At 38.7% G+C, this 19,056-nt stretch overlaps 1 protein-coding gene across 2 annotated transcripts in view; it reads left to right on the top strand.

The window, feature by feature from the left end:
• The window catches only part of MAGI3 (membrane associated guanylate kinase, WW and PDZ domain containing 3), a 241,871-nt gene that overhangs the window by 169,638 nt on the left and 53,177 nt on the right, over positions 1–19,056 (top strand). For both annotated transcript variants that reach the window (XM_069600979.1, XM_069600968.1), the window contains exons 7-8: positions 14,611–14,668; positions 18,668–18,762. In XM_069600979.1, coding sequence (XP_069457080.1) covers positions 14,611–14,668; positions 18,668–18,762 — 153 coding nt within the window. The remainder of the gene's footprint in view (positions 1–14,610; positions 14,669–18,667; positions 18,763–19,056) is intronic.

A 19,056-nucleotide genomic window follows, 5' to 3' on the forward strand; every position in this document is an offset into this window, starting at 1 on the left:
CTTCTCTGGTGGCTTCGTGGTAAAGAATCTGCCTGCCAGTGCAGGAGATACAGGTTCAATCCCTGATCCTGGAAGATGCCCCAAGGCAGCTACGCCCATGCATCGCAACTACTGAGCCTGTGCTCTAGACACCAGGAGCTGCAGCTACTGAAGCCCTCACGTCCTGGGGACTGTGCTCCTCAAGAGGGGCCACCACAACGAGAAGCCTGCACATCGCACCTCGAGAGCAGCCCACCGTCTGCAACTAGAGAAAAGCCTGTGCAGCAGCAAAGACCCAGCTCAGCCAAAAATAAACATAAAAAATTAAGTTACTTGAAAACATATATATATATATGGAAATAGTGTACAAAGGCTTTAGTTAGCCAGACAGTCTTGAAAAAGGACGAAGATAAAGGACTTAGGCTACCAGGTTTGAAGGCTTGCTATGAAGCTATAGTAATCAAGAGTGTTATCTCTCCATAGGATAGACAAATGGATCAGTGGAACAGGGTAAGAGAATCCAGAAATAGATGCACACATATGTGATCACTTAGTTTGCAGCCTAAGTGCCAAGTCAGTTCAAGGGGAGGAAAATCTCTAACAAATGGTGCTGAAACAACTGGCTATTCAGAAGGAGAAATTAATTTCAACTATACCTTTACTCCATATACAGAAATTAATTTCAGATGGCTCAGTGATCTAGTCACAATAGCTAGAAGCCTAAAGCTTCTAGAATACAATACAGGAGGGTATCTTCAGGACTTTACGATTAGCAAAGATGGAGGAAAAACTATATAACTGTTGCATATTGCTGGGCAGAATGTAAAATAGTACAACTGCTTTGAAGAAGAGCTTGGCAGCTTCTTGAAAGGTTAAATATAAATTTCCACTCCTAGATATCTATCCAAAAGGAATGAAAATGTATGTCCACACGAGCACTTGAATGTAAATTTTTATAGTAGCACTATTCCTGATAGCTAAAAAATGGAAACAACTCAGTTGTCCATCAAACAATGAATGGAATATTATTCAGCAAGAAAAAGAAATTAAATACTATGTATACTATGATATGAATGAACCTCAAAAAATGTTATGCCAAGTGAAAGAAACTAGACACAAAAGATTAGCTATTGCATGACTTCATTCATATGAAATGTCTATAGTAGGCAAATCTATAGAGCCGAAGCAGATTAGTGGTTGTCCAGGCTAAGGAAGGGGATAGAGATTAATTATAAATAGCACAAGGGATAGGCTTCCCAGATGGCAAAATGGTAAAGAATCTGCCTACCAGTGCAGGAAACTCAAGAGACTCAGGTTCAATCCCTGTGTCAGGAAGATCCTCTAGAGTAAGAAATGGCAACTCACTTCAAAATTCTTGCCTGAAAAATTTCATGGACTCAGGAGCCTATTGAGCTACAGTCCACGGGGTTGCAAAGAGTTGGGTATAACTGAGCGACTGAGCACACAGCACAAGGAACCATACTGGGGTCATGGGAATTTTCCAAAACTGGATTGTGGTAGATAGCTGCAAAACTCAGTAAATTATTAAAGTCAATGAATGATACATTTTTTAAAACGGAAGAGTTTTATGTGATATGTAAATTATACCTCAATAAAGTTGCTTTTTAAAATGGTCAAAGAATTTGAACAGATGGTTTACAAAAGACAGAGAATAGCCAATAAGAACATGAAAAGATATGTACATCAACTATATCTCAATTTAAAAAAAAAGCATTAAAAATGTGCTTATCACTAATTGTCTCTATGATTTATTCACACCCCCTAGAAGGGCTAAAGTCAAATACACTGACAATACTAAACTTTGGTGAGATTGTAGAGCATTTGGATTTGTACATGTTGGTAGGGATGTAAAATTATGTAAAAACTGGAGAAATTTTGGCAGTTTCCTATGAGGTGTTATATCAAGAAAAATGAAAACATAATATTCCCCCAAAGACTTCACCTGAATGATCATAACAGCCTTATTCATAATAGTTCCAACCTCAAAACATCCCAAATATTCAACAGGATAATGGATAAACAGTTTGTGGTTTATTCGTGCAATGAAATACTACTCATCAATACAAAGAAAAAGCTGTCGATAACATTCAACAACATGGATGAACCTCAGAAACATGTTGAATGAAAGAAGCCAGATCCAAAAGAATGGGTACTCAATTAAGCATTATTTAAAGTCCAAGAACATGAAAATTAATCTATGCTAATAGAAGTCAGGAAATGATGGGGAAGGAGGGTAGAATAGTGAATTGAAATAAATTCTCTGGAATGATGGACATCCTTTCCATCTTGTTTGGGGTGATGGTTATATAGGCACCTGCAGTTGCTGAAGCTCATTCTTTGCACTTGAACAAGCACGTACATTGGTATTTTAATCATTACATGAGCGCTTAAGATCTGTGCCTTGTGGTGAATACAAATTATACCTCAAATAATTTTTAAAATAACTTTTTATGACACACTTCCCTTGTCCTTCCCTAAGGCTTTTCACAGTAAGTTTCTTAAGGTGAAATCAGCCATTGTGAAGGTAATCTAGAATACGTAATATTATAGAATTGGACTGTTTAAAGATGATGAATGTGGTATTAGTCTTTTCAGGATGTCTCTTTTGCCGGCTCCGTTCCTTTTCTTTTTCTAGGGCTACCTGGTGGCTTAGATGATAAAGAATCTGCCTGCAAGGCAGGAGACCCAGGTTTGATTCCTGGGTCAGAAAGATCCCCTGGAGAAGGGAACGGCAAGCCACTCCAGTATTCTTGCCTGGAGAATTCCATGGACAGAAGAACCTGCTGGCTACAGTCCATTGGGTTGCAAAGAGTCGGGCATGACTGAGCAACTAACCCTTTCGCCCTTTCATTCATTTTCCTACCAGCTGATTGTTTCAGTTCAGTTCTCTGCCTTTTCCTCTTTTTCCTTGTAGAATGTATTTATTTTCATAGCCTTAACTATCAACTTACTGTAGCTAGTCTCCTTGTCTGAATCTCTAGTGTTGTCCTCTGTTCTGAATCCTGTTTCTGTATACCCTACTACTTTTGAGACTTTCTTTTTGATTGCCCTACTGGCACTTCAGATAAACATATTTAAAACTGAATTTAGCATCTTTCTCCCGCAGTCCCCACATTTTGCCTTCTCTCTTAGGTACCATCCTTATAATCATCTGGGCAAAATCCTTTGAGTCCTGTTTGCTACTGCTTCTCCTCTTGCTCTGTCCCCTATATAGTTTCCAATCCCTGCTGCTCTTTCTTTTTTCTATATTTTGGCAATATATTATTATGAAAAATTTCCAACATATAGAAAAACTGAGTTTTTCAGTGAATACATATATTATAATGATCATTTTGCTATGTTTGCTTTTTCATATAGCTCCCTATGCTCCCTATTCTCTATTCATGCTTTTTTTTTTTAATACCATCCTCTCCCTCTAACTACCACACATTTGGATTATTCTGGCCTTTTTTTTCCTACAGTTCTCCAATGTATCTTTTATGGCAGTGGTCTGTAAAATAAATGATGGCATTCCAACAATTTGGGTAGAGGAAGAAAATGTCAGTATCATGTTTTTATTAGAAAAAATAAATTAAACTTCTCTACTATTTTACATACAGATCGGCAATGGTATTCTACTTCATTCTGTTGGTCAGATTATCATGCACACTCCTCAGAGTGTCTTAAAGGAAGAATGAAGGCGACTCCTTTGCCTTTGTCAGGAGCCCTGTAAAGTTTTTCAGTTTACTTGTGCACAGTTAAGTGGATTTATAGACCATGTTACATGGTTTTTAATTTACACAAAGTTAAAATGTGGCTTAAAAGGATTTCTACAAAGACACTGGTGATTAAAGGTAATACAGATATGCAAGCCCAAGGTAACAGTGAGAAAATGGGGGAGCTGACACTTCTCATACACCTCATAAGAGCTCTTTTCAACCACGTTGAGGTAAAATTGGGATAATTGTTTATTTAGTCTTTATCTCCTTTTTAAATGTCTATTTTGTATATGCTTATTATGTAAATGTTAGTAGATTAGTATATCTATGTCTATGAATATGTAAATCTCTTGAAAGTACATGGTCAGATTTTTAATTGATGAGACTACATGATCAAAAAAGTTAAGCTACATTATCCATTACTCTTTCCAAAATACAACTGCCTTCATACCTCTCCCCATTTTAGTTAATGGCTCCCTACTGTAGCAGAATAAAGTCTAGACTACTTGGGAGGGTAGTGAAGATTTTTTGTGACTGAACTATATTCTTTATTTCTTTCTCAAAGTATTTTCATACCATAAATATGACATATTTTTATCTTTGCCAGTTATGCCTGTTTCTTATGCCAGGAACCAACCTTGTTCCCTGTGTCCACTTGGCTTATACCTGCTTATCCTTTTAAGCTCAAATGTATAATTTTTGTAGCCTCCTCTGCTATTCTCTTCCAGGTTAGCATTAGGTGTTCTTGCCTCTGTGCACAGCATGTTTCTATTGTAGCACCCACGACATTGCATTGTTACTAGACACCTATACTCTGTAAGAGCAGTAATTCTGTCTTATCTATATATCCCTTCAGTTGAGACTTAAATGCTTGGAAGGAAAGGAGGAGGAAAAGAAGGAAAGAAGCCACCTATCCTTCGGACATCCTTCTTGAAAATAATGTTTAATCTCCTTAGGGTTCTGGGGGAAGCAAAAAATAATAATTCTGTCTTGGGACTTGCCTGGTGGTCCAGTGGTTAGACTCCACACTTCCAATGCAGAGGGCAAGCATTCAATCCCTGGTGTGGCAGGTTGGGATCCCACATGGCTCCTGGCCAGAAAAAGAAAAGAGAAAAATCCATCTTCATTCATTAGTGAGGCGTCAATAGAGAAGTAAGACATAGGAAACGAAGATGAGATTAGAATACCATCTGATGAGTGAACACGGCTTAGCGCCACACCTATATTGGGCTCACTAATATTTCACCCCTACCAGAGGGAGACTTAAGCACTCAATCTCCAGCCTCTGTCTCAGTTTTTTGGCTCCTCCCACAGATACGGCAAAAGACCAGACAGCACCCTCTCTGCAGGCAGGCTAGCATCTGAAACCGCAGGAGGACCCAAAAGGCCCTGAAGCCAAACACATTGAATTCATTCTCTAAAACTCACCTGTTAAATAAGACATTCTTGCTTCCTTGGAGAACAAAGTAGAGGGGCTCAGGAAGTTGAAAATGATTCTCTGAAAAAGTGTGTTCCCCTAAAGCTCTTTACATTATGGGTGACTGTAAGCCTTGGTTGGTGAAGGACTAATCCTTCGTATTCCTACTGTCCCAGTGTAATTAATAATAGTGTCTCCTTTCACTCTCAAAAGTGGAGAATACATTACATGGTGATCTTAATTGTATCGTTCTTAAGATCAGTTCAGTTCAGTTCAGTTGCTCAGTTGTGTCCGATTCTTTGCGACCCCATGAATCGCAGCACTCCAGGCCTCCGTGTCCATCACCAGCTCCTGGAGTTTACCCAAACTCATGTCCATTGAGTCGGTGATGGCATCCAACCATCTCATCCTCTGTCATCCCCTTCTCCTCCTGCCCCCAATCTTTCCCAACATCAGGGTCTTTTCAAATGAGTCAGCTCTTCACATTGGGCCAAAATATTGGGAGTTTCAGCTTCAACATCATTCCTTCCAATGAATACCCAAGACTGATTTCCTTTAGGATGGACTGGTTGAATCTCCTTGCAGTCCAAGGGACTCTCAAGAGTCTTCTCCAACACCACAGTTCAAAAGCATCAGTTCTTCTGTGCTCACAATCACAGACAACTAGCCAATCTGATCACACAGACCACAGCTTGTCTAACTCAATGAAACTAAGCCATGCCGGGTGGGGCCACCCAAGGCGGACGGGTCATGGTAGAGAGGTCTGACAGAATGTGGTCCATTGGAGAAGGGAATGGCAAACCACTTCAGTTCATAAGATAGAGCAACCAAAGTTGCACTCAGTATTCCAGGGATGTTGAAAGTGTTTTAATCCAAGAGTTACTCCCCCACCCGTATTACTGGACATGCCTTTGCAAAATCACCTATATTTCCCTATGGTGTTGGTGTAGTCACTAAATTGTGTCTGACTCTTGCGATCCCATGGACTGTAGCCTGCCAAGCTCCTTTGTCTATGGGATTCTCCAGGCCAGAATACTGGAATGGGTTGCCTTTTCCTTCTCCAGGGGATCTTCTCATCCCAGGAATGGAACATGGGTCTCCTGCATTGCAGTCAGATTCTTTACCAACTGAGCTAAGAGTAACCTGCATTTCCCTTTCAGTTCAGTTCAGTCCCTCAGTCGTATGTGACTCTTTGTGACCCCATGAATCGCAGCACCCCAGGCCTCCCTGTCCATCACCAACTCCTGGAGTTCACCCAAACTCATGTCCATCAAGTTGGTGATACCATCCAGCCATCTCATCCTCTGTCGTCCCCTTCTCCTCCTGCCCCTAATCCCTCCCAGCATCAGAGTCTTTTCCAATGAGTCAACTCTTTGCATGAGGTGGCCAAAGTACTGGAGTTTCAGCTTCAGCATCATTCCTTCCAAAGAAATCCCAGGACTGATTTCCTTTAGGATGGACTGGTTGGATCTCCTTGCAGTCCAAGGGACTCTCAAGAGTCTTCTCCAAAACCACAGTTCAAAAGCATCAATTCTATAGCGCTCAGCTTTCTTCACAGTCCAACTCTCACATCCATACATGACCACTGGAAAAACCATAGCCTTGACTAGATGGACCTTTGTTGGCAAAGTAATGTCTCTGCTTTTGAATATGCTATCTAGGTTGGTCATAACTTTTCTTCCAAGGAGTAAGCGTGTTTTAATTTCATGGCTGCAATCACCATCTGCAGTGATTTTGGAGCCCAAAAAAATGAAGTCTGACACTGTTTCCACTGTTTCCCCATCTATTTCCCGTGAAGTGATGGGACCAGATGCCATGATCTTCGTTTTCTGAATGTTGAGCTTTAAGCCAACTTTTTCGCTCGCCTCTTTCACTTTCATCAAGAGGCTTTTGAGTTCCTCTTCACTTTCTGCCATAAGGGTGGTGTCATCTGCATATCTGAGGTTATTGATATTTCTCCCAGGAATGTTGATTCCAGCTTGTACTTCTTCCAGCCCAGCGTTTCTCATGATGTACTCTGCATAGAAGTTAAATAAGCAGGGTGACAATATATAGCCTTGATGTACTCCTTTTCCTATTTGGAACCAGTCTGTTGTTCCATGTCCAGTTCTAACTGTTGCTTCCTGACATGCATATAGGTTTCTCAAGAGGCAGGTCAGGTGGTCTGGTATTCCCGTCTCTCTCAGAATTTTCCACAGTTTGTTGTGGTCCGCACAGTCAAAGGCTTTGGCATAGTCAATAAAGCAGAAATAGATGTTTTTCTGGAACTCTCTTGCTTTTTCCATGATCCAGTGGATGCTGGCAATTTGATCTCTAGTTCCTCTGCCTTTTCTAAAACCAGCTTGAACATCTGGAAGTTCACGGTTCACGTATTGCTGAAGCCTAGCTTGGAGAATTTTGAGCATGACTTTACTAGCGTGTGAGATGAGTGCAATTGTGAGGTAGTTTGAGCATTCTTTGGCATTGCCTTTCTTTGGAACTGGAATGAAAACTGACCTTTTCCAGTCCTGTGGCCACTGCTGAGTTTTCCAAATTTGCTGGTATATTGAGTGCAGCACTTTCACAGCATCATCTTTCAGGATTTGAAATAGCTCCACTGGAATTCCGTCACCTCCACTAGCTTTGTTTGTAGTGATGGTTTCTTAGGCCCATTTGACTTCACAGTCCAAGATGTCTGGCTCTAGGTGAGTGATCACACCATCACGATTATCTGGGTCGTGAAGATCTTTTTTGTACAGTTCTTCTGTGTATTCTTGGCACCTCTTCTTAATATCTTCTGCTTCTGTTAGGTCCAGACCGTTTCTGTCCTTAATCGAGCTCATCTTTGCATGAAATGTTCCCTTGGTATCTCTAATTTTCTTGAAGAGATCTCTAATCTTTCCCATTCTGTTGTTTTCCTTTATTTCTTTGCACTGATCGCTGAGAACGGCTTTCTAATCTCTCCTTGCTATTCTTTGGAACTCTGCATTCAGATGCTTATATCTTTCCTTTTCTCCTTTGCTTTTCACTTCTCTTTTTTCACAGCTATTTGTAAGGGCCTTCCCAGACAGCCATTTTGCTTTTTTGCGTTTTTTTTCCCTTTGGGGACCCCAAAATTTGGAACCTGGAGCCTGTTTGTTTTATCCCCAGCCTCGTTACCACATTTACCATATACTTGGTCTCTTCTCTGAATAGGGGAGAAATAGCCCTACAATGGGCTATTTGCAGACTATACTATATCTAACTTACATTGTAGTCTCCATAATATCTTGCACAGAGTAGATGCTAGTAAAGGGGATAGTAATAACAGCATGTTAAATGTAAGTTTTTATAGTTTAAGATATTGTTTGCCTTCTGCTGAACATTTAAGATCTAGAAAAACTTTACAGTTCCTAAAACTTGCCCTTTCCCCCGCAGTCTTTTGCTATTCATAACCTGTGTTTTTATACCGTATCTGATGGTTTAATGAGTGTACATGCTTGTCTTCCACTCAAAATAATTAATGTGTTAATTAAATGGTTATCTTAAAAATTCAACATCAGGAATCCATTTTACTTTCAGCTCACTACTTTTCTCTTATGATGAAAGAAAGATTAATTTTTTTACTAAAGACATTTTTATTAAAATGTGTTCATGTTGATACCTTTATAGAATTGAGAGAATGGTAAAAGAAAATTATCAGTTGAATAGAGCTCCACAATGAGAAAACGATGATAATTTATAAATTTAAATAAGAAAATTGCTATTTGGAGAAGAGGAATGATAATTTCATGGGCCTTAGAACCATCAAGCAGCTTGATGTGCCAGAAATAGTTTTGCTTTTTGAGTCAACTTTTGGCACGGGGAAGGTGCTTTAGCTTTTAAAATAGGAAAATATGGTTAGGTCTTTCTTATCTTCTCTTGTAGAGTTCTCAAACTGCCTTTTTTTTTCTTTTAAACAACTGTTTCCAAAACAAAACAAGAAGGCTATTTCTTAAGGACTCCACAATTTACTCTTTAATACTACAGTATGCTGAATTTTCGGAGAAGGCAATGGCACCCCACTCCAGTACTCTTGCCTGGAAAATCCCATGGACGGAGGAGCCTTGTGGGCTGCAGTCCATGGGGTTGTGAAGAGTCGGACACAGCTGAGCGACTTGACTTTCACTTTTCACTTTCATGCATTGGAGAAGGAAATGGCAACCCACTCCAGTGTTCTTGCCTGGAGAATCCCAGGGACTGGGGAGCCTTGGTGGGCTGCCGTCTCTGGGATCGCACAGAGTCAGACACAGCTGAGGCGACTTAGCAGCAGCAGCAGCAGCAGCATGCTGAATTTTACCCTCTACCTTTCTAGTGAAACTGCTTTTCTCAATGTTAACCATAACCACCTGCCTGATTGCCAGATTTAGTGGACTCCTTTTAGCCCCTATCTCCAGTCCTGACAGCTTTATAAAGCATTTGTTCGTGTTGACCGTGCTCTCCTCGTCTGTCTTCTTTGACTCCGCTCCCCCATTCTTACTTTTTCTGCTCCTTGAATTGGTAATGCTCCTAAGCTTCTATTCTCCATCTTTTCTATTCACAACTTACCTCAGTAATTTTGTCCGCTGCCATAGCTTTAATTGCAGTGTCTCCCAGATCTTTTATCTTCCTCTGTTTCTCTTTTGAGAACAGGACCAGGTTCATATTTCCAAGAAATTGTTAGGTATCTGTACAAGGATGTTGCATAGCCCCTCAAACGCAACAACTTCCAAACTGAGTTAAGTCTTTTGTATACGTGCACTTCCTGCCGTCACCAGCTGACCTTACATCCTCCCAGTTCTGTGAGCCTGAAACTGATTATCATCCTCAACTTTTTCCTCACCCTGTCTTCTTCATTGCAGCTAAGTATCAAGTTCTATCAATTCTGACTTTAAAAAATATGTCATCTCTTAAGTGTCCAGGGGTGCTCCTCATTTCTTTTCTTATTATCTGTCTCCTGTGCTGTCTCAGTCACTTCAGCCATGTCCAGCTCTTTGCCACCCCATGGACTGTAGCCCGCTAGGCTCCTCTCTCAATGGGATTCTCCAGGCAAGAGTACTGGAGTGGGTTGCCACTTCCTCCTCCAGATATCTGTCTGCTAAATGCCTCTAAATCCAAATTAACACTTCTTTCCTCTTCTCACAGCTGTTTCCATAGGTATCCAATAAATATTGTATAATGTATCATATTTATGCTTAAATAGCCATTAACCTGGGTATCATCTTGACCTCCTCCCCTCCCACAATCTTCGTGCTAGTCATTAAGTTCTGTTGCTTCAACTTGCTTGTCTCTATTATCCATTCTTTCTCTGTATTCCCACTACCAGTGCCTTAGCTCCAGCCTTCACAATTTCTTATGGAGGCTATTAATGATTTTCTTATTTGCCTGCCTTTATTTTCACTCCACTCCATCTATTTCATCCTTTATTACTGTTACCCATAACATCCCCAAATCTAATTTAATCATGTCACAGTCCAGTTTAATCAGTTTCATCATCATCAAAATAAAGGCCAAACTCCTTAACCCAGCACTCCAGAAATGTGTTTTGGTTCCTATTATAAGACAAGCCCCCGGCATACGTACTTCACTCTAGTCCTATAAATTATTTGTAATTACTGAAAATGCCAGCCATTTTTAATGCCTTAGTGCTCTTTGATCAGTGAAATGGCCTCCCTCTCACCAATCCCAACTCATTCTTTAAGACTGCTCAAACGTCACTGTCTTCTAGAATACTTTTCTGATAACTGTTTTACCAAGCAAGTGGTGGTGTTCCTCAGCTCTCCCTCAAAAGCTTGTTTGTTTCATTATTATGCTTCCCTGTTAGCTCAGACAGTAAAGTGTCTGCTTGCAATGCAGGGGACCCAGGTTTGATTCCTGGGTTGGGAAGATCCCCTGGAGAAGGAAAGGGAAACCCAGTCCAGTATTCTTGCCTGGAAAATCCCATGGATGGGGAAGCCTGGCAAGCTATAGTCCCTGGGGTTGCAGAGTTGGACACAACTGAGCACTAACGCCTTCACACTTGCTATTTCACTATATTGTTTCTCTTTTCTGTCTTCACTTTTCCACTATGAACTCCTTGATGTCAAGAACTGTGTTTCTAATTTTTGTTTTTGCATAAGGAAGGAGAGGGGAGGAAGAGGAGGAAAAAAGGGAAAAAAAGGAAAGAAAAGGGGGAGAAATTTAGTAAATGAATTGGCTCACTGGATAGTGTATAAAATTGTTAGGCATTTTAGTCTAGGTTTTATTACCTTTAGTTTAAGTGGGCGAGTAACAATCACTTCTTTAACTGCATGAATCTACCCTGCAAAAACCTGTCTGATCTTATCACATGTGAAGGTTTAAAGTGATTGCTAAGAGTAATCCAGAAGATAAATTAGCAATTTGTTTACTCCCCTAAAGGGCTTCCCTGGTGGTGCAGAGGTTAAAAGCGTCTGCCTGCAATGTGGGAGACCCTGGTTCGATCCCTGGGTCGGGAAGATCCCCTGGAGAAGGAAATGGCAACCCACTCCAGTATTCTTGCCTGGAGAATCCCATGGATGGAAGAACTTGGTGGGCTATAGTCCACGGGTCGCAAAGAGTTGGACACGACTGAATGACTTCACTTTCTTTACTCTCCTAAAGAAAAGACTGTACTCTATCTGTTAGTTGCTTCTTTAAGTGCTAACTAAAATGCTGACTCAACTTCCACATTAACACCGAAATATATTTATATATTTGTTGATCTTTTTTCTTATTAGGCATTAATCCTTCTTAGTGAATTTTTCAGGGAGCAAATGGAATATTTCAACTATCTCTATAGTTGCTTGATTCAGTTCAGTTCAGTTGCTCAGTTGTATCTGACTCTGTGATCCTGTGGACTGCAGCACGCCAGGCTTTCCTGTCCATCACCAACTCCCGGAGCTTTTTCAAACTCATGTCCATTGAGTTGGTCATGCCATCCAACCATCTCCTCCCGCCTTCAATCTTTCCCAGCATCAGAGTCTTTCAAATGAGTCAGTTCTTTGCATCAGGTGGCCAAAGTGTTGGAATTTCAGCTTCAGCATCAGTCCTTCCAATGAATATTCAGGACTGATTTCCTTTTGGATGGACTGGTTGGATCTCACTGCAGTCCAAAGGACTCTCAAGAATCTTCTCTGCACCACAGTTCAAAAACATTAGTACTTTAGCACTCAGTTTTCGTTATAGTCCAACTCTCACATCCATACATGACTACTGGAAAAACCATAGCTTTGACTGGTCAGACCTTTGTTGGCAAAGTAATGTCTCTGCTTTTTAATGCTAATCCCTTGAATTTATAGTTGCTTAAATTCTCCAAAATTCTCACAGAGCATAAATCCAGGTGTGGTACTATTGTAGAATTCATCCTTAGATAGCACAATTGAGTTCCCATGCTATTTCAAGAAAATTTCTATTAAAGAAAACTCTCTCTCATAGGAAATTCTCCATGATATTGCTTTGGTAATATTATTATAGAGCATTTTTCACAGTTTCCTTGTTCATACAACCCAACAAATACTTTTATTCATGTAGCAGTTGCTTCGTGTTGACTTGCAGAAAAACACACAACATGAAGGAGAGTTGTGAGCTTTCTTATTTAGGGTCTAACTAAGGACCATGCCCCAGGAAACAGGCACTCAGTAACTCCGAGGATCTGTTCCAAGCTAGGAGAGGAGCCAGGATGTGTGTGAATTTTTTGGTTAGGATATCTATGTAGTCAAGCATACATTTTAGTAAAAGATTACTGCTAATCACAAAGAACAGATAGATATCTCAAGTTAATGGTCGTAGTACTTTTCTGTGTATGGGAAGAAAAGTCGCTGGGGTCATTGAAATTCTTCTTCAATAATGCATCTGATTATCTAAGACCCGTTTATCCAAAGCACAGAGCACCTCGTCCTGTTTTATTATTTCATCCCAAATTGCTTTCAGGATGCAGTGGGTTGCAACTTAACCCATGTAGAACTGGGTGATGAGTGATGCTCTTTGTTCTTTTTTCTGTTAACATGAGTCATAAAATATTGTACTTAATTGATGATTGTTTGCCTTGTAGCTGTGGAGGATCAAAGTGAACTGAAGTATATCCCAGTTCTTCTCAGTTGTTTTGATCTGTTTTCACATAGTAGATTACTTTTCAGTTATCTTTTCCATCTCAGACATTTCAACCAGATTTTTTTCAAAGGAAAACCGCAAAAGCTCACCAGACTTCAAAACTACCAGTTAATATTATATACATAAGCAGAGAACTATGCTGGGGAAAAAGGGGTGGAGATGATTCAGAGCTTTTCATTAGGAGGCTGGTCATCTATTCTCTTCTTTTTTCCTGAATATGGAATAATACTTTTTATTAGAGCGTAACGGTTTGTACTGTTTATCAGGTTCAATGGGATTTTTTCTTACAAAGTGGATACACTGTACTGCAGCTTAATGAAATGAAATTAATAAGTTCTTTGATATTTTCTAAGCCTGTTTGCTGCCTAGCATGTGTCGGTTGTATATGTATGCATGTGTGTCTGTGTTTCACTGTAGAAGAAACACAGTCTACAAGAAATTGAGAATCAAAGAGAGGTCATCCTAGAGTACAATTGTAGATTTTTTAAAAAACTTCCTTCTTGCTGAGCTCCTGTGTATAATTGATAGCAATAGAAACCACCTGCTAGGAACACTCCTGCCAACTTAAACCATGTCTGACTAATACAAAGATTCTTCAGCAGCCTTACCTTGGAAAACAGACAGAGTGGGAGGGAAAGAGGATTCTTTCTTGACAGGGTCAGTTTATGTTGAAAAGACCAAAGTTTTTTTTCTTCTTTGGCTATCAGAAATTCAACTACCTTTAATTTTTCTGATTATATTTTATTGGTCACTTAACTTGCAATAATACATAATAATTCTATGTAAGATATTTCTTTGTGACCATACACAAATAGAGATTCTACACAAGGCACTGTGTAGTTTTCCTTCAGACACTTAGATCTTGTGATTTCAAGAGAAAGTAGGTATTTTCTTAGATTTTAAGCAAATCTAAATTACCCACTTGCAGTGGTTTAAATCCAAGACTGGACTTTTCTGTGGAGAGAAGTGGGTTAGAATGTGATAACAGAAATAATCGACAATTCCTTTGCATCACAGTGAAAAAATTAACAAGCAGTTGCTGCTTGTTATTGATTTGCAGGCTGTGTCTCACATCAGTGCTATAAAGCTATTTAAATGAAATAATTATACCAGGTGATTTTTTAAATACCTAGCATTTTTATGACTCATGATTCAAATAAACACCTTCGAGTTTAATGTTGTCTTTTGTTCTCTGCTTCTGATTACTTGCTAAGACATTTACTAGTTATTGAAGAAGCCACTCGAGTCAAACTCTGTTGGTATTTTGAAAGTGAGTTCTTACCTTATCGTCTCCCAAATATCAGTGTAATGAAATAAAAGACAGGAATTCACTTGGTAAATTCCTTTCTTGTTGGTTTTGAAACTGGCATTTCACTCAATTCTTTTTTTTCTTTTCTTTTTAATTTGCAGAACTTCCTTACGGCTGGGAGAAAATAGAGGACCCTCAATATGGGACATACTATGTTGAGTAAGTTTGTTACCTCAGTTTATGCTTTCCCAGATGTTTCCCTTTCATTGCACAATTTTAGGGAGTGAATGAAGTACCTTACGCTTCTGCAATCCTGCTTTCAGGTTTTGCCACCAGTGGGATGAGAAGGTCAGGACGGTGGGCATTTGCTTCCCTGATTCTGTGCTCCATAGAGGTTGGTTTTGAAGTAAAGATAGAGAGCTAGGGTATGTTGCTCAGATGATTAATAGCTGGAGATGTCATCAGTACTGCTCCGGCCTCTGGAAAGAGAAGTAGTGGATAGAAAACGAAAGGTGAACGAGTAAGGTCACTTTCAATAGCACACCTGCGTGATTCTGAAGGCGATAAAAGGACTTTAAGGGCATTGTATCAGAGTGATCCGAAGTTTTTAAGTACATGATTACAACTATTCTCTTTTTTAAGGAGTTAATCAAGGAAAACTTAGTTTTCTTTTTGGAGGTGAAAGTTGCTTCTGACACAGCTGTTATAGTTAAATTTAAACGTAAATCTGTGTTGGAATAGAGGATCAAACACCTGCCTATGTTAGCCAGAGAAATTAGGATAACATCAACTTCTGATTTTTCCTTCCCTTTTCTTCATTTATCTAATTGCTACATTGTTATGATCATTGGGATTGCTTTCTTTCCAGATGATATAGATAGAATTTTGACCTCAGTCATCTACTACCAGGCAAATAATTAGATCAGAGAGGTTACTATTAACTTGGGAACTAGGAGTCTGCACCATCTGCCAAGGTAGTGAAGGCAAAATATTATTACCTGGAAATATGGTGAACATGAACCTCTTCTGTTTTTATGAATGCTGATTAGTTTTTCATCATTTGTTGGCGTCAATGAATGCCACTTCCCTAAAGTGAATAACTGATTCCTGTTATAATGCTAGTTCTTATACTAATGTGTAGCTGTTACTTGAGTCACTGTGCTTAGGGAGATTTTTGGAATGATTTCTTAAAGTCTAACTTATACCCTAAAAAAAATAACTCAGTTTGACCCTTAGATCTATAATTTAACAGCTCCATTGAAAGGTTATGTTAATTTTATTTCATATCTTTCCGATACTATGATGTGAGAAGTATACAGCAGTTCTTTTGTTACTTTATTCTAAAGTATATTTAGTTAAAAGAAAAAAAAAACATTTTTCAAATCAAAGGAATATTTGAAGGCTAGCTGAAAAGAATTTGTGGTAAATTTCCCCCTAATAGTTAGTCTGTTCAAATTGGGCTTCCATCAACTATTATTTGCCATTAACACTGCTGAACATTTCTGAGATAATGATTCTCATTCTCTTGGTATCCATTCCAACAAATGTGAATGCATGGTCAAGAGGTGAAATTCATTTGCCTGTTATAAAATCTTGCGCTAAATGATCTGGTTCTCATTAAACAAGGATGAACTAACATTGAAGCAACTTTAGGGCAGTCCTGAAGTGACCTGCTCCCAGCTGTCATGGAGGCATGTGAAGCAGCCTGATTAGAAGCAACAGCAGTGGCAGCGATGTGATTTTGTATGATAGTTCCCAGACGAGCTCATTTTACTGGAGGGTAATTTATTAGATTAAGAAAGAGCAGGCTGTACTCAAGATGCACATTAGTATGGAATCAGCTGAGTTCTGAAGTGTGGCTTGATTCCCAGACTAGTTAGGCTTTGAATCTCAACTATAGTAATCTGCAGTGAGTTTACTGATGGAGATAAAAAGCTGTTACTTGAATGGCTACTCTCTGGCTCTCTTAGTTTGTCAAACCAGATGGCGCAATGATTGCTCTTGGCAAGAGCCTTACAGTAGTAACACCAACTGCAATGGCAGGTTTTTGGGGTAAGCATTTATTTTAGAAGATGAGATTCTGAAATGGATTAATTTATTTTTGGAAATAAAATTGTTCCCAAAATTTAATGGCAGGCCTTCCATAAGAATGCACGTATCTTTAGAAATGTTGTCTTATTGTTTTCTTTAATTGCCTTCCTACAGTTAGATGACACAGTCAAAATATGCATCTGCTTTTCATATTTTAACTTTTCATGAAGGATAATGATTTTGTTTGTGGAGATGAATTCTCATATGTTTATACAAAATTTTAATAGAGATGAAATTTCAAATTATATGTTATCTATTTAATCAGGCTTGTTTGCTACTGTTGTTTACTTTTTCTGATAATCTATTATGTTCTCTTGCCTTCCCATAGCTGGTTTTACAGAAAACAAAATTTGTTACATGTTAATAATACTATGGGTATAAGTAACTAAAGGAAAGGGAAAGTGTTTTTACTGTTTTGTTTTTTGGTTGACATTTTAATCTAGGTAGTCTAAGGTGACAGATGCAATTACTCTTTTCTCTAAAATCTTACACTCTTTTGTCAGAGACTTTTCAGGAAAGGGATTACTCATTTGCATTCTTCTACTCTCTTCTCCCACACATTACAAAAAGTATAAATATAAATTACTCCTTCTATGTATTAATGCCTGGGTGGCAAAGTGAGTCATTCTAACTGATGACGTTCAAGTAAGCCAAGGTTCCTTCTAAACAGGTTTATTCTTTTCGAAGTGTCAGTTTCTAGTTTTGTTTTTTCAAGAATATGTAAATTATCAGTACATAATAAATAACTTTAAAAATGGTACCTAACTTAACACCAAAGATTTTCATTTTCATGGAAGGTTAAATAGTTAACTCAGTTGATAAGGTCCTTTCTCATAGTAAGAAGCAGAAGCATACTTGAGTTTTAGTGAAATCAGAACCCAAAGAATGTCACGTAGAACTTGCCGTATTTAGAGCTCTGAAACTGAATGCCTGCATCTGTTGCAGGGTTGATAATGCACTAGAAGCCTAAAAGGCACAGAGAAGCATACTCGGAGGCTAGGGGACCTTGCTGTTAGGGTGTTTTTCTCCCTGTCGACCCCTCCTCCATCCCCACTAATGGTCACAAGTGGCAAAGAAAATATCCAAGTTGTATGACTATTTGTGTATAGATTTTGTAATATTCAGCTTATCTAAAGACAATCATAATCTGAAATTCTCATGATTTAATGTTTAATTGTTGATATTTAGTAATGTCACTTCTTGTTAGAATGGATTCTGCTGGGAAATGAATTTCAATTGGCTGAAATGTGTTTGCAGTGTAGAAGTACTAGAATATAATTCCCCCTTGTTTCTGTATTAGACCTATTTGCAGTCTTAAACGTCTTTCGTATAGTAGTTGCGTTCTTAATCCACTTACAGTTAACTGGCTTGCCAGGTTAACCAATGCTCAGTTCTTCTGTGAGATATACTCTCGCCATAGTGTATTGAATACTGTCATCTAATGGCCTGCCTCTCGTCTCCCCATACTTTTCTGATTTCCACCACAGAGTTGTATGCTTTCAAAGAGTTAGTTATGATTATTCCTAAATTGTCAAAAAGAGTTGAACTTATAATTATGTAATCAGTTATTATATAATTTTGAAGCAATTTAACTGTAAAAGAGTTGGTCTGTGATAACAGTTTGATAAAAGCAAGTCACTTTGCTTTTTTGATGTAAATTGATGTGGGTGAGTCAGCTGGGAAAATAATAGTAAAATTCTAGAAGACATCTGTACTCAGATTTCTTCAAAAGTGTCTTCACAGCTGCTTCACTTCAGAGAAACTTGAAACCCTCCTACTATTAACTGCCTTTAAAAAAAAAACTGATTAATTGCCAATAGTTCTAGCTATATCATATATGAGGGCTTCATTTATAGTTTTGAAAGCTGTTGTTAGCCATATTAGAAATGATTATAGAGAAGCCGTATGAAACATTTCAGCAACTTTGACTTCTAGGTGTCTTCTGTGGGTCATTCTTTAGCTGCTGAAAAGCTCTTCCTCGATGACTTGTCAGCCTCTCTGGGTTCCATAGCATAAGGATACCTGTTTGTCCCTTAACGTGTGATGATGGAATGATACGAGAGTCTATTTTAAAATATGTAACTCTTTCACATTAAACTGAAATGCATATTTGTCTACATTTTGCAGTCATCTTAACCAGAAAACCCAGTTTGAAAATCCAGTGGAGGAAGCCAAAAGGAAAAAGCAGTTAGGACAGGCTGATACTGGGTCTTCAAAACCAGGTAGAACTTTTACCTCTATCTTCTAAGAATAACTTGTGACATTTATATGCTGAAATAATAAAAGTGAGTTTGAACTTTGAAAATCAACAGAGACTGTCTAATTTTTGTCACTGTAAAGATATGAATAATCTTAATAAAACATCTGGCCATTTTGAAAATGTTGAGGTTTTTTTTCTCTTGCTGCTTATATAGAAAGTGTGAAATTGTTGGGAGAAGGGATTGAATAACTTTGTTATGGGTGCAAGGTTTTAATTTGTAAATGGGATTGTTTTCTAGTGTTTAAGGCCAAGTCAG

The sequence above is a fragment of the Ovis canadensis genome, chromosome 1 (assembly GCF_042477335.2).
Source record: "Ovis canadensis isolate MfBH-ARS-UI-01 breed Bighorn chromosome 1, ARS-UI_OviCan_v2, whole genome shotgun sequence".
Taxonomy (NCBI): Eukaryota; Metazoa; Chordata; class Mammalia; order Artiodactyla; family Bovidae; genus Ovis; species Ovis canadensis.